Genomic DNA, 23,480 nt, shown 5'->3' with positions numbered 1-23,480 from the left:
TTGGTAATCGATAAATGTCGTTTTTATAAATGTGACACCATAAAAATCTAATATAATGTCATAAATAACTTGATGATACTTCGCGGTTGCCGTCTTGCCGCGATTTTGCGTGCACTGCTGACATACGAAATTTGCGACAGTAATGAATTAATTTTCTACCAATTAAAACAATACATAGCTACAATTTGAATCGAAAGAAAAATAAACAAAGATGAAAATGTGACCAGTAGATTTTTTTGAAATGTATGTTCGCCACAGCGAACACTGTCCAATTAAGGGTTAAACTCCTTTGACCAGCGTGCCACTGTAGAATACGGCGGAGCGGACTCCCCCAGTGTTCCCACTAATTCAGCGTATATATCTTTAGTACACATTTTTTTCAAACAGAAGTATTTAATAACCGCTCTCACCTCAGTTTTCTCCATTTTTGCGATATTGTTCCGACTGCTCGTGAAAAAACAAATGCAACTCTCTGACAGATACATATTTTTTATTTTTATTTTTTTTTATTTACTAAGGAGTCTTTGTGGACAGTAACGGCATACCTATTTATTTTAATCCGATGCAAAAAGTATTCAGTTATCATTACTTTTGGATCACCCCTCGTAGATGTGCCAGTATTCCGAATAACATTTACTTTTTATGTGAAATTACTTCCAAAAAAACTAAAAAAAAAAAATTCCTCAAAAAAGTATTTTTGGCGAAATTTGGTTGACGTCATATAACATTTTTATCTTTATTTTGACCTCAGAAATGCGTAGATAAAATCTTTCGGTTTCCTTATGTTACATACCTACCGTGTATAGCACGTTTGCGGCACGAAGAAATTACCTCGCTCTGTGTGGATCCTATTGAGAGTGAAGCTAGGAACATACTACGCGGACGTCCGTCGTAAATCGACCGCGACCGCGACCGATCAGTGTGCACGGAACAAAACATCCAGCGAGCCAGATTTCGATCGGACGTCCATGCGCTCAAGGCCACGTCCACGTCCGTCGACCGATAGTTTGCACGGTTATGTGTAATTTCATTGTCCAGATTCCCGTCCGCGGTCGATTTACGACGGACGTCCGCGTAGTATGTTCCTAGCTTGATGGCTATTTAGGTAGGTAGTAGCGTCATGTCTTATATTCTTGCTAAGGATGGTCTAAAACCAAATGTGCGACATTTTATCATTGAACTATGAGCAATAATTGTATTCTCAAATGACAAATATGTATGTCTGAAACACTTTGCCTTCCCCTTTTCTAGTTTTGTATTGGAAATTTCTAATATGTTAACTCGTTAATAAGTAAAATGAATAACTATATCTCAGAGCATATGTTGTGTTAACTACAAGTGGAAACTGTTCTGGCCGTTGTGTTAACTACATTTGTTAAACTGTATGTGTATGCTGTTTATGCTGTGTGATGTTTCCCTGTGCAATAAATTAAATTGATTATTCCATATAAATTTATCTCTAAGAAAAAAAAAACAATGTAATAAAATAGTTTTATATGATAAAGCCCGACAACAGTTATTTGGGATTAGTTATATCCACCGCAGGTGGCTTTGGCATCCAGAGGTGAGAATTGCTGATAAGATAAATAACTACATGAATATTTGCCATAACAAAATCATAAATAAAACTAGACAGGTACTGTTGGAGATATGGCGTTTATTATTTGGCGGCAAACACATTTTTATGTGTATACCTAGTTTTTATCTGATATTTTAAATAAGCATTTTGTAGTAGATATATATCTCTATATCTCTAAATAAGACTGAGATACAACTTATAAAAATATGTCCATAAAGATAAAATAAAACAAGGCATTTAAAATAGTTGATTTATTAGTGATGTAAATTGTACACACAATAACAATTTAAAATATAGAAATACTTCCAAATCTCGTAAAACAGCGTATTAAAAATATAGCTTAATTTACAATATGATATAACTTTGATTTCAGCCAATTTATACATTTGCAGGCAGTGAAACATTTATACAATATTATTAGGTACCTTTTATTCTTAACAGTTTAAGTATACTTACTTATTAAGATATAATTCCAACTTAACCCTATGAACGTCATACCTCTTATTTCTTGTCATCGTAAACGAATGAACTCGCTTCAATGGTACATGACGTGTGCAACGTGGGGCGTAAACATTGCAAAAAAAGAGGCTTGCAGGAGCGATTTAAAGACTCGAGTTTGCAATATTCTTAAGTGCCGAGTTACCACACAATATTTCTCATCACTTAATAAAAAAAAATAAGTTAATATTGGTACCAGGAATTTCATAACTATCTATTACGTTCGTACAATCACACACTTAGTGAGCCAGAGTGATGAAAAGAAGGTCATTGGCAGTAAAAGGGTATAAAAGTAGTAGGTAATTTTCACTCATTTGTTACTGCACTATTTTATCAGTCTCATGGAACAGTTTAGACGGTCTCGATGAGGAGAGCGATGCCTTGACCTCCGCCGATGCAAGCGGAGCCGATGCCGCGCTTCAGGCCGCGGCGTCTGGAAGCAAAAGTTCTATAAATATTGATAGTATTCATAAAGCATTCAAAAAACATATTAAACATGTAAAATCGGGTATAGTATGAATTTTCTGAAATGGTTTTTTGGCTTTTGCCGTAATCTGTTAAACAAAAGCCTTTGTTTCTATTATTCACGGCTAGCTCCCGTTTAAACGGCACGCGCTAAAGTCTCAGTGTAGTTAAAAAGCAACTATCATGATAGTAATAAGGTTCAACTCCATAAAAAAGCCCTTTCGAAGATAACACGTTTTGTCATCTTCAAAAAAAGTTACCTGCATGCTGCGAACTGTTTCATAAATTTGAACCTTCAATTCTAATTAACACAAGTCAAATTATGTATATATTTATTTTCGGTTTTAATTTGAACTTTATCGCTATCATGATAGTTGCTTTTTTAACTACGGAGACTTTAGCGCGTGCCGTTTAAACGGGAGCTAGCCGCCGTGAATAATAGAAACAAAGGCTTTTGTTTAACAGATTACGGCAAAAGCCAAAAAACCATCTCAGAAAATTCATACTACAACTCACGTAAAATTGTCGCTCGACATGTTTCGCTCCTTAACGAGGAGCATTTTTATTGAGCACACGCAAAGAGTACGGGAGGCCATTGAAATTAGTCGTCATCCGAATTTTAATCGTGATTGTGGTTGGTCAGTGCCGCCTAGCTGGAAGACGGTATTACGTACTACGCCGATAGTCCGTGTGGATGAGCCCTTAGCGAATGACGTAGTGAGTGTAGTTTACAACCCAACAAATAACAATTAAGCCGAAAGTGAGGGTAGTTTCGGACCGCCCCTGCAGACGCCGACCCCCGCGCTGAGTCAACGGTCGCAGAGAGCTGCGGCCCGCAGTCTGCGTCGAGATACCATCGGCATCGCAAGTGCTCAATGAAAGCGAAACATGTCGAGCGACCTTCGACAATTTTACATGTTTAACATGTCATTGTCTCACGGTAGTTTATTATTAAAATAGCATTCAAAGAACTTACTTAAAAACCCTGATATCTATCGAGAGTATATCGAGTACCAAACCGGAATGTTTTGAGAACTGACTGTTTGAAATCGATTACCAAGACGCTGCGAATTAGGTGTGGCCTGAATGGTCAAAAAACTTACTTGAGCACCCCGAAAATCTTAACATGGACTACTAACCCAGAATGGTCTAACTTACTTGATTCATGTACATACTAAATGCCACAGAAAATATAGGACTACGCACAAAATCCTCAGTCATTTCTAATGCCCTATTCTGAGCTAGCATTCTATTCCGAAAATCCCGAAATTCCTATCCGAAAACCTAAAATCGAATTCCACGTCGGTAAGAATTTACTGGGTTGGATAGTCTAAGAACTTATTTTAACAGTTAACACTCCGAAAATCTTCAAATCGTCTTCCAAGCCAGAATGGTCTTACTTGAGGCCACGCACTAAGCGCCACAGAATATATAGATTACAACAAAATTCTCTGTCATTTCCAATGTCCTATAATGAGTTAGCATTCTAAAATTCCGAAAACCTATAAATCGACTTCCACGTCGATACGAATTTAACTTACTTTAATACCCCGAAAACCTTCATATTGACTCCCACGTACAATTTTTCAAGAAACAGTGATTCTTGTCTAACTTACTTGAGTTCATGTACTAAGTGCGCCGTGATGCGGGACCCGGAGGCGCCGAGAGGGTGTCCCAGGGCCGTGGCTCCGCCGTTCACGTTCAACTTGGAGGGGTCCAGTTTAAGGGCCTTGGCGCAAGACAGGGTCTGAGCGCAGAAGGCTTCGTTGATCTGGTTAAACATAAATAAACGTATTTCGTTTTAAATTTGGACCAAGATAACGTAGAACTTATTTTTTGAAACATTTTAACCAGTCCAGTATACCGGGGTGTGTCTTAAAGAATCACGAGCGTAACAAATTGTTCTACTCACCTCAACTAGGTCGACATCGTTAAGGCTTAATCCTGTGGCCTTGAGCACGCCCTCAAGAGCGGGCAAAGGGCCAATACCCATGATGGAGGGGTCGACACCAACGAAGACCCAGCCCTATATCCTGGCGTGGATCTCACAAGAACATCCAGCAAAACTAATGGTTCTCACCTCAACTAGGTCGATATCGTTGGCAGTCCTGTGACCTTGAGCACGCCTTCAATAGCGGGCACAGGGCCAATACCCATGATGGTTAAATCTAAACCAACTTAGGACCTACTCAGTGTCCTGTAACCGATCTCATAACAATAATAAATGGTTCTACTCACCTCAACCAGGTCGATATCGTTAAGGCTTAATCCTGTGGCCTTGAGCACGCCTTCAATAGCGGGTACAGGGCCAATGCCCATGATGGAGGGGTCAACACCAACGTAGGACCAGCCCACGAGACGAGCGAGGGGCTTAAGCCCCTTGGCGGCTTCTTCGCTAGCGAGGACAATGGCGCCCGCACCGTCGCTGATACCCTAGCGAGATAAATTTAAATCATCATTGGCTTTGTCCATCTACTATGTAGGTCAAAATTTTTTTTTTCGAAAATTTCGTTATTTTTTTTTTTCTATTTGGACATTATTGTACTTTTTTTACTCAGAATCATGAGTTCTGAGCGATTCATGAGCAATCCTGATGGGAGACAAGTGTCCCATCATACAATTTTTAACTTTTCCCGGAGTTACGGCCAATACACAAGTTCTATGACAAATTTTAGCTCAAGTGGATAAAATGTAAGATCATTTTTTCTCGTGAAAAATTGAAAGAACTCATGATTTTGGGTAGAAAAAGTATTACATTCCCACATTAAAAAAAAAAGTAAAACGGGCAACAAAATAATAATCTGTCCAGCAGACAAAAAAAATAGTGTACTACGTCAGAAACCGGTCGTAATCTACATCCGCCCGCTTATATGGCGACAACCCGCCCAGCGGGTTCTCCGGCATCTGAGCAAAGTTCACGAGTGCCCACAAGGCGGGTTCTTGTTTTCAAAATGTCAACTTACAGAAGCAGTACCAGCAGTGACAAGCCCCTCCTTCTTAAACACAGGGGGCAACTTCTTGAGACCCTCGATAGTGGTCTGAGGTCTTGGGTGCTCGTCAGTGTCGATCTTGACCTCCTTGCGCTTGATGGTCAGGGTCACGGGTTCAATTTCGGCCTTGAACACTCCTGCGTCGTGGGCTGGGGACAAAGAATTTGATTGGGAACTTTTAGCACAATAGGCTTGTGTAGGACCAGAGATGGGCATCAATCGATTGATTTTTTAGTTAACTAATCAATCGACTAAAAATATCAATCGTCATTATTCAATCGCGATTGATTTAGTTGCGATTAAATTAGTTGTGGGAATGTTCGACTAACAACTAAATTAGTTTTAGTTTCAATCGACTAAATTCCACGAATAAATCATTAAAACTACACAGTCGGCCGTTTTTGCATTTATATCTTATTTGTAACTACAAGTAGGTATGTATATAACATTGGAGAATGCACAGGAGAATTTTGTGGATTATTTTGAAGTAGATATATTCGACCGATTGAGCTAAAATTACGTATACACGTTTAATTTGTAATGCTTGAATGACAATGCAATATTATAACGATATATCGGTAACGAAAAATAGCGAAAAACTGCAGTGTTCACAAGTAGCAAACAAAACAATTAAGTATGTTATTGCAATACTTTAAATTATACGATACTGAGTAAATCTTAGACATAGAAATTACCAGTATTTTGCTGTCTCTGTCGATAGTAAAACTCTTTTTAGTGGCACGTGGTGACAAAACATTGGGCTAAATGACTAATCCTACTTACCTAGAAATAATTTCATTTTGGTGCAAGGGCCGACGCATCTTCTAAAAATAAGACGTTCTATTGAATCAAACATCTGCATATTGTTTATCTATTATCTACGCGCACTATTTTGTTGTCATTAAAATATTTAAACCTCTTTGTAATGTAAAGAACTCTCAGCGTTAATTATTGTTCATCTTCCTTGCGGCATTCTACATTCAAATTTATATAATGGCAACAACGAATTTCACGATATTTGGTATATACTATACACCATGTTTTTATTGAATTCCGTTAATTTTAAGGGAAGGTTCCGTAGGTCAAATACAATGAATTGCTCTAAAAAACTAGCGACTTAACTCTTACGGTTGTAGAATCATTCAAAAAATAAATCAAACATTTTTTTTTTTTGGAAATGTATTTAAACCAGTCAACCGGGTACTTTTATTGTGTTTTTTTAATGTTATTTTACTAATGCACAAACAAAGTACCCATTTTTTATTTACCCTTAGATAAGAGAAATTTAATCCAATTTCAAAGTGACTGTAGTAGCAAAATAATAGTTAGAACACCGATCTAACTCCTTAGAAATGGTTAAAATATCTTAAGTAGGTAATACATGATGATATGTTTAAACATTCGTTAAGATGTCCTAATCAGTCTGTCAACATTAGTTGCGAGAAATAAGTCTAACTAATTAGTCGATTACAAAATTTAGTTGTCCGAAATCAATCGGCAACTAATTTAGTTGCAACTAAATTAGTCGCGCTCTATACAACTAAGATTGATCATTCGTGGTTTTCAATCGTCAGTCGCAATTAAATCTTGTAATTTTAATCGTTAATCGTTAGTCGATTACATTTTGCCCATCTCTGTGTAGGACATGTACTAATAGTACAAAAGACACGATTCCCTGCACTGTAGATACTATTTAGACCGAACGACTCCCAAATGATTCTGCTCTCTAGGACATTTAGTACACTCACACACGCGCAATAGAATGGGAACGAAAGGAGCAAAGAGCCGAGGAGTGACAATGACAGCAAAGCGATCCGTGTGATCCGACCGCAACCGAACTAAAACCGACTGACTCGGACCGAGAGCGCGCGAAAACGGCCGATCAGCTCTCGGCTAGTACGAGCGAGCGTTACGTCTCAGCCACGACATTGGTCTAAGCGCGACAGCGGTGAGCGGCGGCCATACATTGGAGCGAGACACAGCGATGGGACTTTTCATTCACACGTATGGCTGCCGCTCACCGCTGTCGCGCTTAGACCAATGTCGTGGCTGAGCCGTTACTGTACGCCATATGCACAATTTGTCTTTCGCTCTCTCGGTGTACTACTGTCCTAAATGTCCTAAAAGAACGAACTAGTACACTTCGGAGATCGTACTAGTTGGGAGCGATCTTTTCAGTGAACGAGCAGGCACAACTCTTAGCACAAGTAGCAAGCTATAGAGAGATGAACAGAATTCTTAACTCTGTAAGTTATTTTTTACTAGTTAGGAGGAAGCTATACTCAATATTGCAAATGGGAAAGCGTGTCTTTTTTTTTTTCAATACTACGTCGGTGGCAAACAAGCATACGTCCCGCCTGATGTAAAGCGGTCACCGTAACCTATGGACGCCTGCAACTCAAACAGTGTCACATGCGCGTTGCCACCCCATTAGAAACTTGTACACTCCCTTTTGCTAAATACACAGCAAAAAGGAGTGTACAAGTTCCAAGGAGGGATCGGGTTGCCAACGACGCAAAGGACAATAAATCTCTGTCTATTTCTTTGTCCTTCTTTCACAGCCAAATGGAGCGACGAATTGACGTGATTTTTTAAGTTGAAGACATGGAAAGTTACATAGGCTACTTTTTGTCTCTTTCTAACTCTCCGCTTCCCTAAAATGGGGGGGTGGAAGTTTGCATGGAGCATTCGGCAATTTTAGAATTTAAAGCGAGCGAAGCCGCGGGTAAAAGCTAGTATTTCATAAATAAATAAATAAATATTATAGGACATTCTTACACAGATTGACTGAGGCCCACGGTAAGCTCAAGAAGGCTTGTGTTGCAGGTACTCAGACAACGATATATATATAATATATAAATACTTATATACATAGAAAACATCCATGACTCAGGAACAAATATCTGTGCTCATCACACAAATAAATGCCCTTACCGGGATTCGAACCCGGGACCGCGGCGTAGCAGGCAGGGTCACTACCGACTGCGCCAGACCGGTCGTCAAGACATGGAACTGGTAAAAATCTTGTCTAGTAGTATTTAACCTAGGCTCGTCTTAAGAATTCAACATGGCACCCATCAAATACTAACCTTTCTTCCACCTTTGTTGTGACTCCAAAGCAAATTTCCACTTCATCTCTGGTGACTTTAAACTGAGCTCCAAGTTTCTCAGCAGTCACCCCCATTAGGTAACCCACAGAAAGAGTCAGTTAGACCATCCCAGTGTATCTTCGAAGACATGGCATTGATAACATGATGCTAGAAGAGTTTAACCTTTTTACCAACAAAAACTAACCTTTCTTCCATCTCTGCTGTGACTCCAAAGCAAAGTTGTCCACTTCATCCCTGGTGACCTTGAACTGAGCTCCAAGCTTCTCAGCAGTCATTCCCATAGGCAGTCCGCAGTAGGAGTCAGTCAGACCAGCCCAAAGAGTGTCTTCGAAGACATGGGATTGTCCCAGCATGGTCCCGAAGCGAATGTTGCGGACGGCGAAGGGGGCTTGTGACATGTTTTCCACGCCGCCAGCGAGAGAGATCTTGGCTGCGCCAGTCATGATATCCTGGTAGAAACGGTGGTATCATCAGAACGAATTAGTGCATTTTCACATTATCCGATCCGATATCGGATGCAGGACCGATATCCCATACATTACAGGCGCCATCTTGGATTTTTTCCATTGAAATCCTTCCGACATCCGATATCGGATCGGATAATGTGAAAACGTACTTGGGCCATTTTTTTCAAAGTTGTCCACCCCACTTTTTTTTGGATTTGGAATTTTTTATGTGGTTTCCACTCAGAATCGCGGGCTCTTTCAATTCTAATGGGAGAAAAAAAGTGTCCCAAGGTTTTTTCCCATTCCGTTAAAACAACTACCATTTTCCATTTTTCCATACATTTTGTATGGCGGTAACGGAATGGAAGGTTCGAAAAAATGTATGGAAATCTTGGGACATTTTTTTTCTCCTATCAGGATTGAAAGAGCTCGCGATTCTGAGTATTAATCGCGTAAAAAATACCCATGTTACAAAAAAAGTGGGGTGGACAACTTTGAAAAAAAATGGCCCACTTATATAACGAGCGATTTTTGATCGGCGAAAGACAATTCGGTGTCGATGGATTTGGGGAGACCCTTAATCATCACAAGTTATAATTCATATTCCGAAAACGGCTAGGAGGAGATGATGATAATTCATATGGCGTAAGAATGGTAGTCTATTACTATTGATTAAGTCTAGTCATCATCAGGTACATCTGAGCAGACAGGGTGCGCAAAAATACCTGAACACATCTTATTGCCTTGGCAATAGAGGCATTTTCAGATATTTGTGAGCAACTATACTTGTAGTTTCTCTTCTTATCGTAACTATAATCATAATCTTAGTTTATTAGTTTATAGTCATCATAATCTTAGTTTATTAGTTTATGTGTTTCCCTTGATGTGTCGTGACTATAAAATAAAATCATGTTGTTACCATGAAACACAATAAAACTAAGTTCAAGAAATATTTTACACATTGACATGACTGCTTTTTAAATTCATAAGATTAGATTCCCTAGTTCATAAATGTAATCATGTTTCAAATATTATCTACTTCTGATAACAGTTGGAAAAATAATCCCTCGACCATAAATAACATTATTTTTAATCAGTCTTAGACTAACTTTCTCAATCCAGTAGTCCTAACACACGAATGGGGCGATAGACTATCTGTCCCTCTTTAAGAGCGTTATAACATTTCGGCGTCGGGCGAAATTAGGTATTTTACCCGCCGCGCGAGCCCAATATGCCGACCCTTTCTAGCACGTCTTATCACTCGCTCGCACTACAATAATGGACAAAACAATCTTGATCCTTTCTATGGAATTTTGATAACAACCACAATCTACTATCTCGATATAAACTTTTGGTTTCTAATAAACATTATTTTGTACGAAAATACGAGAATATAGCGCGAAATAATATCAATTATGTTAAAATTTATTTAAAAAATTAAAGTAATAATTATAAAAGTAGATCCCATCCCAAATATTTGCTTTTGTTATATGATAAGTATTAGAGTAAAGTATATATTAATATGATGATAAAATAAGACAAATACAATTCTAATTACTTCAAGATGGTGCTCAGGGTCTGATGATGGAGCCAGATGGTGGTCACCAATACCAATGAACAATATGACTATACAACTTCGTGGTTTACATGTCATTCTAGCATTTTCACTTTCACATTTCAAGTGCATATACCACGAGTATAGGTTTTCGGGTGTGCTGATTTAAAAATTAATGACCGATTTGGAATCTGACATTGCTGACTGTCACTTTGACACAAAAGTCATCATGGGTGTCGTAAAATAGGTTTTAGGGGTGCTGATTCCAAAATTAATGACCAATGTGGAATCTGACATTGCTGACTGTCACTTTGACACAAAAGTCGTCATGGGTGTCGTCAAATAGGTTTGCGGGGGTGCTGATTCCAAAATTAATGAACAATGTGGAATCTGACATTGCTGACTGTCACTTTGACACAAAAGTCGTCATGGGTGTCGTAAAATTGGTTTTAGGGGGTGCTGATTCCAAAATTAATGACCAATGTGGAATCTGACATTGTTGACTGTCACTTTGACACAAAAGTCGTCATGGGTGTCGTCAAATAGGTTTGCGGGGGTGCTGATTCCAAAATTAATGAACAATGTGGAATCTGACATTGCTGACTGTCACTTTGACACAAAAGTCGTCATGGGTGTCGTAAAATAGGTTTTAGGGGGTGCTGATTCCAAAATTAATGACCAATGTGGAATCTGACATTGCTGACTGTCACTTTGACACAAAAATCGTCATGGGTGTCGTCAAATAGGTTTGCGGGGGTGCTGATTCCAAAATTAATGAACAATGTGGAATCTGACATTGCTGACTGTCACTTTGACACAAAAGTCGTCATGGGTGTCGTAAAATTGGTTTTAGGGGTGCTGATTCCAAAATTAATGACCAATGTGGAATCTGACATTGCTGACTGTCACTTTGACACAAAAGTCGTCATGGGTGTCGTCAAATAGGTTTGCGGGGGTGCTGATTCCAAAATTAATGAACAATGTGGAATCTGACATTGCTGACTGTCACTTTGACACAAAAGTCGTCATGGGTGTCGTAAAATTGGTTTTAGGGGGTGCTGATTCCAAAAATAATGACCAATGTGGAATCTAACATTGCTGACTGCCACTTTGACACAAAAGTCATCATGGGTGTCGTAAAATAGGTTTTAGGGGGTGCTGATTCCAAAAATAATGACCAATGTGGAATCTAACATTGCTGACTGTCACTTTGACACAAAAGTCATCATGGGTGTCGTCAAATAGGTTTCCGGAGGTGCTGATTTGAAAATTAATGACCGATTTGGAATCTTGACATTGCTGACTGTCACTTTGACACAAAAGTCGTCATGGGTGTCGTCAAAAAGGTTTCCGGGGGTGCTGATTCCAAAATTTTGGAATCTCACAGTGCTAATTGTCATTTTGACACAAAAGGAATCATGGGTGTAGTCAAATAGTTTTTAGGGGGTACTGATTCCAAAATTAATGAAATGATTTAAAAAGTAATGACCGATTTGGAACCTGACATTGCACAGTACCCCTGGAAACCTATTTGACGACACCCATAACGACTTTTATGTCAAAGTGACAGTCAGCAATGTCAGATTCCAAATTGATCATTAATATTGAGATCAGTCAGTACCCATGAAAACCTATTTGAAGACACCCATGATCACTTTTGTGTCAAAGTGACAGTCAACAGTGTCAGATTCCAAATTGGTCATTAGTTTTCAAACACCTCCGGATACCTATTTGACGACACCCATGACGACTTTTGTGTCAAAGTGACAGTCAGCAATGTCAGATTCCAAAGTGGTCACTAATTTTGGAATCAGCACCCCCTAAAACCTATTTTACGACACCCATGACGACTTTTGTGTCAAAGTGACAGTCAGAAATGTCAGATTGAACATTGGTCATTAATTTTGGAATCAGCACCCCTAAAACCTATTTTACGACACCCATGACGACTTTTGTGTCAGAGTGACAGTCAGCAATGTCAGATTGAACATTGGTCATTAATTTTGGAATCAGCACCCCTAAAACCTATTTTACGACACCCATGACGACTTTTGTGTCAAAGTGACAGTCAGCAATGTCAGATTCCAAATTGGTCATTAATTTTGGAATCAGCACCCCTAAAACCTATTTTACGACACCCATGACGACTTTTGTGTCAGAGTGACAGTCAGCAATGTCAGATTGAACATTGGTCATTAATTTTGGAATCAGCACCTCCTAAAACCTATTTTACGACACCCATGACGACTTTTGTGTCAAAGTGATAGTCAGCAATGTCAGATTCCACATTGGTCATTAATTTTGGAATCAGCACCCCCTAAAAGCTATTTTACGACACCCATGACGACTTTTGTGTCAAAGTGACAGTCAGCAATGTCAGATTCCAAATTGGTCATTCATTTTGTAATCAGCACCCCCTAAAACCTATTTTACGACACCCATGACGACTTTTGTGTCAGAGTGACAGTCAGCAATGTCAGATTGAACATTGGTCATTAATTTTGGAATCAGGACCCCCTAAAACCTATTTTACGACACCCATGACGACTTTTGTGTCAAAGTGACAGTCAGCAATGTCAGATTCCACATTGGTCACTAATTTTGGAATCAGCACCCCCTAAAACCTATTTTACGACACCCATGACGACTTTTGTGTCAAAGTGACAGTCAGAAATGTCAGATTGAACATTGGTCATTAATTTTGGAATCAGCACCCCCTAAAACCTATTTTACGACACCCATGACGACTTTTGTGTCAGAGTGACAGTCAGCAATGTCAGATTGAACATTGGTCATTAATTTTGGAATCAGCACCCCCTAAAACCTATTTTACGACACCCATGACGACTTTTGTGTCAAAGTGACAGTCTGAAATGTCAGATTCCAAATTGGTCATTAATTTTGGAATCAGCACCCCCTAAAACCTATTTTACGACACCCATGACGACTTTTGTGTCAGAGTGACAGTCAGCAATGTCAGATTGAACATTGGTCATTAATTTTGGAATCAGCACCTCCTAAAACCTATTTTACGACACCCATGACGACTTTTGTGTCAAAGTGACAGTCAGCAATGTCAGATTCCACATTGGTCATTAATTTTGGAATCAGCACCCCCTAAAACCTATTTTACGACACCCATGACGACTTTTGTATCAAAGTGACAGTCAGCAATGTCAGATTCCAAATTGGTCATTCATTTTGTAATCAGCACCCCCTAAAACCTATTTTACGACACCCATGACGACTTTTGTGTCAGAGTGACAGTCAGCAATGTCAGATTGAACATTGGTCATTAATTTTGGAATCAGCACCCCCTAAAACCTATTTTACGACACCCATGACGACTTTTGTGTCAAAGTGACAGTCAGCAATGTCAGATTCCACATTGGTCATTAATTTTGGAATCAGAATAGAATAGAAGTGTTTATTTGCTAGAATACGTCACAATATAGGTCTTAAAAAATAGATACAGAATCAGTATTCAGTCGACATATAGCCAACATGCAAAGTGTTTACATTGTATATTACATTCCGTAACGGTACATCAGGTACATGCATATCATTAATAGCCTAGATCCTAATATATAAAACAATTTCATAGTCATTATAAATAAAATAAAATATTAACTTACACATGAATTATTGCACATTACAAATTAGAAATAAAATCAAATAGTTAAAAAATAAATAAATTATATATTACAATTTGAAATTTAAATAATCCTTAATACTATAAAAGCAGTGGTCTTGTAGCCATTTAGTCAGTGCTTTCTTAAATTCATTTCCATTCAACATTCTTAATTCAAGCGGAAGGTTATTAAACAACACTATACACATATTATAAGCATTTTTCCTATAAATATCAGATTTACAAGCTGGCTGGTATATCATATTTGTGTACTGGGCACGTAGCTCTCTTGCAAACATTTCTTCTCGCTTTTTAAAATATTCTGGATGGCTTTTGGTAAATAGGCATGCCTTTAGGATGTACATACAAGCTAAGGGAAGAATTCTGAATTTAAGGAATAAAGGTCTGCAACTGTCATCAAATCGAACACCGCCTATTTCTCGTAAACATCTTTTCTGGATAATAAATACCCTCTGAACGTCAACGGAATTTCCCCAAAGCAAGAGTCCGTAATTAAGGGTGGATGCCACATATCCATGGTAAGCAGTTAACGCCGCCCTAACAGAAACTGAATCCTTTAGTCTTCTTAATGCGAAAACAAACCTCGATAATTTGGAGCAAACTTGGTCAACATGGTCTTTCCAATTTAAATATTTGTCGATAACTAAACCTAAAAATCTAGACGTTTGAGTTTCTTCAACAGATGTATTGTGAACGTTAACATTTATGTGTACTGGATTTGAGTTATATGAATGGAATTGTAAGAATGCAGTCTTATTTAAATTAATTTTGAGGTCATTATTTTCTATCCATGTGTTAACATCGGTCAGTGCTTGATTTATGTTCGATTCATACATGCTTTTGTCAGTTCCTTTTATTATTAATGTTGTGTCGTCTGCGAATAATATACACTTTTGCGATGTTGCTTGCGGCAGGTCGTTGATATAAAGCAAAAACAATAAGGGACCTAGATTACTCCCTTGAGGTACACCTGAGCCATTAACACGACCCTGAGACCTGAACTTCTCCATTATAAGTTTATTCTCCACAGTAACTGTTCTTGAGATTTCAGTACATTGAGTCCGATTAACTAAGTAACTTCTCATCCAGTCAAGGGCATTACCCCTAATACCATAGTGACTAAGTTTGGAAATGAGCTTCGAGTGGTTAACACAGTCAAAAGCCTTGCTTAAGTCGAGGAATATTGATGTCACTGGTAATTTTTCATTGACAGCTTCTGTTACATCTTTAACAAAGTCAAAGCAAGCTAGTTCAGTGGAGCGCGACTTTCGAAAGCCAAATTGTTCAGCCAATAGGATGTTATGCAAACTTAAATAATCGATTAGTCTTACGAACATGGCCTTCTCAAAAACTTTTGATAAAACTGGGACTAAAGTAATGGGTCTATAATTATTGGGGTCCTTCCGGTCTCCTTTTTTAAAAAGCGGCTTGACAATAGAAAATTTAAGCTGTTCAGGAAAAACACCTTGTATAAACGATAGATTTATCAAGTGTGCCATAGGACGACATAGGAATGAAGCATTATTTTTAAGTAAAATCGTTGATATATCGTCATAGCCACAAGATTTACTACTTTTTAGTGACATTATTAACTTAAAAACTTCATTTTCATCAACGGGTCTCAAAAATATAGATTGTACTTGAGAGTTGAGCACCCCCTAAAACCTATTTTACGACACCCATGATGACTTTTGTGTCAAAGTGACAGTCAGCAATCTGAGGTACTACATATTCGTAATCTGAAAGTAATCAAGTCAATAATTTCAGTTATTTTGAATCGACTATGATTCCGAATTATTGGTAATAGTAATGATTGTATAGATAATTAGTGATTCCTTTACATGTAATGGTAATTTACCGTTTCACTTGATTACATTACAAGTAATCTGACACCCAGTAGTGTCAGATTACAAAGTAAAATCAAGTAATCGTGTAATCCGGAATCGATTACGATTTCCCCATCTCTGGGTTTAGTTATATGGTTCATTGGTACTGGTGACCACCATCTGGCTCCATCATCAGACCCTGAGTACCACCTCTTGTCAAAGGTCTTGTTGAGACGAACCCAACGAGCCTAAACACGAAGTCGTTTACTTACATGGTTCACTGGTACTGGTGACCACCTTCTGGCTCCATCATCAGATCCCGAGTACCATCTTGATGTGTCTTATCATCTTGACCGTATTGGAATTTAAATTGTAATACTTTAACATTCAAACATAACAAAGTATTACAAAAGCAAATATTTACGGGTCTAGGATCAAATTCGTTGGTCGCTGTTTACACACACACAATGCGAGGATAGCCCGTGTAGAAACAAGGCGTCCGACCCACACAACAATAAATATTCTCGACGTTTGCGATGAAAACTCGGAGACCAAAGCGACATACGTCTTACCTGCTCGAGCTCCGGCGCGGCACTGAAATCGCAGGCGTCCGTCGCCGGTAAAATAGCGACAGGAAGGCTAGTTTTCAAAAAATTGGCAAAAAATCATGATAAAATATTATAACGACAAATGGATAACAGCAGTTTAAGCACATTGTGCAGATTATTTATATACTAAAATAACTTCGATAACATGTAGATTTTCGGAGAAATGATCACTTGTTTCGATGTATTTTCAAGACAAAATTGAGTTCGTTTTACTTTCAATTTCTCAATTTCAAAGGATTAAATGATAAATATTGTTTAATGGGCCTTAAGTACAAGATATTTGGAACTTAAATTTACCTCATTTATGAGAGTGATCTTATCAAATTGTACATAATAAGAGCTCCGAATTCTCTGCTTCACGCGGTTTTTCCTAAACGAGCATCAGAAAAACAATCATTACTAATTGAAAAAGCTTTTTTTTTCATATGTTTTTTATTTAACCGACAGTTAATAAGATGTTCTAACTGAAACAAGTACTTTCACTGTCTTTTAGTATGAGTAAAGTGTACAATTTTGTCGATAAATATTGTGCATTTTACAATATATCGCCTTTTTTTGTCATAGCGCTCTTAATCAATACAGTTAAAATGTGAACATTTCTAGTAAAACGTCCCACTTTGTCGATTGCTATAAAGCCGCTGTTTCAGTTTATTCAATATAAAGATAGAATCTCGTCTTTATGGTTTTACTACACAAATAGACAACTACTGTTGCGTACATACTATACGATCTAAGTCTCACTCAAGAGTACGCTCACGCCTTGCGTCCATGTTACTCCAATGGCTTACCTGGGCACTGTTAACAACGGACTGGAATCCGGAGCCACATAGCCTGTTGATGCCAAGAGCGGGCTTCTCCTGAGGAATGCCGGCCTTCAGCGCCGCGTGACGGGGAGTGTAGATGCCGTCTGTTTGGGATGCCTACAAAAATAAAAAGAGTTAGTTTTAGGGACTATCTACACACAGGCGACGCACGTCGTAAGACGCGGAACGGACGCCGCGCCGCCCGAGTGTAATTTAAAAAACGTCTCCTCAGTACATTTTGTATAGGAAAGACGTAAGACGCGCCCCAAGCGACGCGGCGCACGCCAGGGCAAAACAGATTCTACATTTAATTAAAAAAATGGAGAAACTGCACAATTATTTAGTAATATTTCTCACTTACCGACATGACCTGTCCGACTACAACCGAGTCAACCTGCGCAGGGGCAACACCGGCCTCCTTCAATGCAGCATTGAATGCATGTGTCTGCAGTTCTGTGGCCGATGTGTTCTTGAATACACCGCCGAATGTGCCGAATGCTGTGCGTTTAGCACCAACAATGAAGATACCTGTGGAGTAAGAAAATGGTGCTATTGGTGAAATGTTAAACAATGAAATAGTAAAACATTATTATACATAGTATGATATGTTACGCCGTGTCTTGCGTGGGCGACGGTCGCGCGACCGTCGCGCGACCATCGTCGTCACGTCTCATACTTCCATATCGATAAGGTTTGATTTCATGCGCGGATCCAGGGGGGGGGTCATGGGGGTCATGATCCCCCCCTGGAGCCTAAGTTGGCCATACAAATAGACCACGTGACCCCCTCCTGGGGCCCCGGGCCTTTACCACGTGACCCCCCCCTGGGCACGAAGCTGGATCCGCGCTTGTTTGATTTCGTATGTGTCGCATCGCCGTCGCGCGACCATCGCGCGACCGTCGCCCACGCAAGCCACGGCGTTAGAATTAAGGTATTATGCAATCTTGATGTGTATCCATACTAATATTATAAATGGGAAAGTGTGTGTGTCTGTTTGTTTGTCCATCTTTCACGGCAAAACGGAGCGACGAATTGTCGTGATTTTTTAAGTGGAGATACTTGAAGGGATGGAGAGTGACATAGACTACCTTTTGTCTCTTATTAACGCGAGCGAAGCCGCGGGCAAAAGCTAGTTTTAAATGTTTGAAATATAAACATAGCAAATATGAAACAATTTTAAACAATATGCAATTTTAAATGGTAGGTAAGGCACAATTGAAATAGGTTAAAATGTCTCTAAGGCCTTGACAATAAAGGTTTGTTAAAGGTGTGTGTGTGTGTGTGTGTTTGTGTGTGTGTGTGTGTATTTGTGGGAGCCTTGACTGCTCTAATATACCTGATGGTAGGTCTGATAGTACCTATTACTCATTTGCTTCAAACAGTAACAGATGCAAATTAAAAACGTTTTCCATATTGCTTTCTTTCTAACGGGGTGTCATTATTTTGACGTGTCTGTCTGTGTGTGTGTGTGTCTGTCTGTGGTATCGTAGCTCCCGAACAGATGAACCGATTTGGATTTAGTTTTTTTGTCTGAAAGCTAAGTCGGGAGTGAACACTAGCTATGTTTCATGAAAATCGGTCTACTAGGTCACGGTCGGGTAGGTTTTTTCAAAATTTTAATTTTGTGGTTAGGTTATTACCACAATGACTCTAAGGAAGTGAAGGAACCTGTGTGAAAAAATGAAAAATGAAAAATATTTATTACACTAGGTTATACATTTATACATGATTAGCTTTAGTACCCGCACTAGGCAAGCCTGTATCGCGAGGACCAAAAAACATAGAACTTATATTATTTTTTCTGTTGATATTAATATGCTCCAGTAGATAAGCAGATAAAAATTACTTGAAAATCACATCCCCTGATCGAAATTGTACCAATTAGGCCTTGACCTATGAATTTAACAAGGTTCCAAACTTGGCACTGGCTGCAACTAAGTATTTCTTCCCATAATTGCAGCCAAGCGTGACTCTGTTATATGTATAGTATAACAGTAAAAAGTATATTCAAATATTTATTACTAATTTTAATTAGCGCGATTAAAACTTTCTCAATACTACCTACGTAATACTACAGGGTAGAGAATCTTAAAAATTGACGAATACAAGTTTCCTTTAGATAAATATGATGTAGCAGAAAGTTTAAAACTTAAGTTTAAAGAAAAACAAAGTAAATTACAACTCGATGAAAGTTTGGAGTTTGACCCCGCACCGGCCAAGTAAACAAGTCATTCAGTTTTAAGGTAATACGACAAAAGTACACAGTAATTGCTTACCTTTCGTTGCTACAGACATGGTGTATTACACTAAATATTAAACGGTTCTAAAATAATATATTTCGAATCTAAAAAACAGTTTTTAGCAACGCGGCACTGTGCACTCCGCTGAACAACTCGGAAGAGTGGAAATGAGTGGAAAAAAAAAGTTTTTTCATTGTGAGCGAATGAATGAAACAGAAAGAACGGAATGAAGTAATAAAATTTCTGGCAGGCTGTTTAGGATATTATTTATGACGCTGAATGTCTTTGTGGTGTACAAGTGAATAGCTGATAAAAGTTTTATTATAAATATGTACTTTATTATTAAGGCTCCCCACAGACAGTCTTAAAAATTCATAATCTTAAAAAAAACTTGTATGCAATCTGACAGTTCAGATCTGTCAGTGTCTTGTCAGTGTCAGTTTGAACTGTCAGATTGCATACAAGTTTTTTTAAGATTATGAATTTTTAAGACTGTCTGTGGGGAGCCTAAAACGATGTGTATTTTTACAGTATAAACATTTATGTAATGTATAAAAACTATAAAAAGATCTGTGCTTGCCTCAAATTTGTGTTTACCTGTAGCTCAAACAGCTTTATGCCCTGATATTGCCCATGCAAAAAAAATGTGTACATAAGGGAAATTTTTTCCGAGTTATCATAAATTGAAGCCAATGGTCTTGTTTATAGATTTAGCATTATACATTTTGCTAAGTCAAACATGGATGACAGAAACTTTTGGCTTGCCAAAACAATTTTATGTGTTGCATAGCTCCAGAAATAAAAACTATCATAGGGACTTTCATATTCATTTGTGTGGCAACACAAAATTTGACAGCTAAAAATTCTCAAGTCTCGCGTTGTCGGAAAAATCCTGTGTTTTCGTTGGAAATGCTTATGCAATGAGCGATGCCTGTCCTGTTAACGGCCAATTGAAGAAATTCGTATTTCGTGGCAAATCCAACACTAACGGCGATACCCGAGGTGAATACTTGGAGATAGTAATACCGGAGCTTCTGTCCGCTGGCTACTCGTTCTACACGTGGCCATCTGCGCCGCTATTGGCTTGGTATTTGTGGACGCAGAGGCGGCATTTGCGCGATCTGAGAGTGCTAGAGTTAGGCTGCGGAACGGGGTTGCCTGGTATATTAGCTGCCAAGTGCGGGGCACAGGTTACGTTAACCGATAGCGTTGCACTGCCGCGATCTTTGCGTCATCTATCCGCTTGTTGCGAAGCCAACGGGTTAGTTCCCGGGCGTGACGTGCAGCTTCTCGGGCTCGCTTGGGGCTTGTTCCTAGCCGACGTCCATTCCCTTCGCCCTGTAGACCTGCTCCTAGCGTCCGACTGTTTCTATGAGCCGTCACAATTTGAAGAAGTCCTGTCCACTGTAGCTTATCTCTTGGACGGCACTGACGCTAGATTTTTGTGTGCTTACCAGGAACGCAGCGCGGACTGGTCCATTGAAGCTCTGCTCAAGAAGTGGGGGCTGAAGGGTGCACTGCTCGACCTCGACTCGCTCAGCGAGAGCTCCGGCGTGGATTACAGGGCGCTCATCGGCGACAGGTCTTTGCATTTGCTCGAGGTGGTCGCTGCTTAGGGTATGGCCAGCACAGCTCGCGCCGCGCGTCTCTATGTCGGCAACTTACCATGGACGGTAGGCCATCGTCAGTTGAGAGAATATTTCGCTCAATTTGGGCCCGTTCAGACCGCCCGAGTCATCTTTGACCGCTCAACTGGTTTGAGCAAGGGCTACGGCTTCATTGAGTTTGCGAGCCCATCTGGGGCTGCTGATGCTACTAACAAACAACACCACAGCTTAGAAGGCCTCACCTTGACCGTTCAAGCTCAAAATAGCCAGTAAACCCAATAGACAGTATAGATAGTAATTAGAATGGCAGAAGCACTTGATTATCCTGATTCTGACTTCTCTGATGATGACCAGTCACCTCTAGACATATCTTTCAACAAGGCAGCTGACCATGTCCGCAAGTTAACCTCGAAGCTTGGTAACAACCAGCTATTAGAGCTCTATGGTCTGTACAAGCAAGGTACAGAAGGTGTTTGTAACACGCCCAAGCCGGGTTGGTTGGATGGACGGGGCCGCAGGAAATGGGAGGCCTGGAGGGCTCTGGGAGACATGCCATCTACCGAGGCCAAAGAAAAGTACATTGCATTAGTCCAGAAATTTGATCCGGAATGTTCAGACTTAATTGACACAAAGACTAAAGAAGCTTGGGTTACTGTATCATCACTTCGATATTCTCCCGAGCCGGAATTAAAAGAAAATGAGCTGTCTCTGCTTGAAGCAGCCCGTGAGAATTGTGCGGAGCGTATCACAAAGTTATTATCACAAAACCCGGAGCTGAAGCACGAAAGAAGTGAAGATGGCATGACAGCGTTACATTGGGCTGCTGACCGAGACGCCACAAAAGCTTTAGAGGCTGCTCTGAACGGGGGTTGCTTCATAGATGCTGTAGATGAAGGCGGACAGACTGCCTTACATTATGCTGCGTTCTGCGGGCATCTCAAGTCGACGATCCTGCTGGTGGAGGCGGGAGCTACCTTAGTGAAGGATAGCGATGACTGTACTCCGTTGGACTTGGCGACTGACGATGAAGTGAAGAAGGTTCTGCAAGGTGCTAAGTCTTAATGGCATTTATATTTAGTGTTGCCAGTTTTAGTTTATACAATGGGTAGTTTAAATAAACATATTATAATTGTGAATTGTTTTTTGATTTTCTGTTCATTTACACAGATCAGGATCAGAGAAGAAATGCAGAAAATAAGGCTAGGGAAAATCTGCCATTTTTTTTTAATACTGCGTCGGTGGCAAACAAGCATACGGTCCGCCTGGTGGAAAGCGGTCACCGTAACCTATGGACGCCTGCAACTCAAAGAGTGTCACATGCGCGTTGCCACCCCATTAGAAGTTTTTAATGGGATGGCAACGCGCATGATGTGACCGTGTGTGTGATCGAGGTTGCCGATGACTCAAAGGACAATAGACGGAACAAATTAGTTCCGTAAAGTCCTCCCGTCGCCAGCACACCGCACCCTCGTTGAGCTCTGGCAGCCTTACCGGCAGGAACACAACACTATTAGTAGACCATACTCTATTATAATTGGATCCCACAGATTTTGTACACATTTACAATTAAAACCCAGTTTAGTTTGTAAGTATTTATTCTATAAATCACATTAGGTAAGAAATCTAAGTCCTCCTCTCTGAATGAAAGATTATAACATTACAACATGTAACATACCCTGTTAGGGTAAAAATACCTTTTCGGCACCCTTTCCAACTTGTGGAATAATCAACATGTGTCAAAGCTAAAGGTCCCAGTTTGTCGATTACGATAAGAACTAGATTTGCTTGTGTTTTTTTACTAATAACTTGTAAAAGCTTCCTTATTGCAAGCGAAAAATGGGACTTTTTAGGAAACTACACACAATGTATAATAATTCAAGTAAACTGGAAGAGATCCCTATCAGGGATAAGTTTGCCTTTGTACTGCCTCCTTTCTTTTATATTTGATGTATTGTATATTTTTTCTGGTGGTACAATAAAGAGTTAACTAAGTAAGAGTAAGTACTAGTAAGTAGTAGTAGTAGTAAAGAGTTGGACGACCGGTCTGGCGCAGTCGGTAGTGACCCTGCCTGCTGCGCCGCGGTCCCGGGTTCGAATCCCG

General features: G+C 39.5%; 3 protein-coding genes across 3 annotated transcripts; 2 read left to right on the top strand and 1 right to left on the bottom strand.

The window, feature by feature from the left end:
* Nucleotides 1-1,815: 1,815 nt before the first annotated feature.
* Nucleotides 1,816-19,946, bottom strand: LOC125234615 (3-ketoacyl-CoA thiolase, mitochondrial). The gene is made up of 8 exons (XM_048140939.1): nucleotides 19,809-19,946; nucleotides 17,894-18,060; nucleotides 17,518-17,649; nucleotides 8,827-9,091; nucleotides 5,506-5,681; nucleotides 4,781-4,975; nucleotides 4,159-4,313; nucleotides 1,816-2,510 (listed from the first exon to the last, which is right to left on the bottom strand). Exons 1-8 carry the CDS (start codon nucleotides 19,825-19,827, stop codon nucleotides 2,429-2,431), a joined length of 1,191 nt encoding a protein of 396 aa, XP_047996896.1. The 5' UTR covers nucleotides 19,828-19,946; the 3' UTR covers nucleotides 1,816-2,428.
* A 668-nt stretch (nucleotides 19,947-20,614) lies between these two features.
* On the top strand, nucleotides 20,615-21,531 carry LOC125234600 (probable methyltransferase-like protein 23). Its single transcript, XM_048140913.1, has one exon. The coding sequence runs from the start codon at nucleotides 20,693-20,695 to the stop codon at nucleotides 21,386-21,388; it is 696 nt and encodes a 231-aa protein (XP_047996870.1). The 5' UTR covers nucleotides 20,615-20,692; the 3' UTR covers nucleotides 21,389-21,531.
* A 141-nt stretch (nucleotides 21,532-21,672) lies between these two features.
* LOC125234598 (acyl-CoA-binding domain-containing protein 6-like) lies at nucleotides 21,673-22,519 on the top strand. Its single transcript, XM_048140911.1, has one exon. The coding sequence runs from the start codon at nucleotides 21,683-21,685 to the stop codon at nucleotides 22,439-22,441; it is 759 nt and encodes a 252-aa protein (XP_047996868.1). The 5' UTR covers nucleotides 21,673-21,682; the 3' UTR covers nucleotides 22,442-22,519.
* Nucleotides 22,520-23,480: the final 961 nt, after the last annotated feature.

This window comes from Leguminivora glycinivorella, chromosome 16 (assembly GCF_023078275.1).
Source record: "Leguminivora glycinivorella isolate SPB_JAAS2020 chromosome 16, LegGlyc_1.1, whole genome shotgun sequence".
In the NCBI taxonomy this organism is placed as follows: domain Eukaryota; kingdom Metazoa; phylum Arthropoda; class Insecta; order Lepidoptera; family Tortricidae; genus Leguminivora; species Leguminivora glycinivorella.
This window is presented reverse-complemented; position numbering and strand designations above follow the sequence as displayed.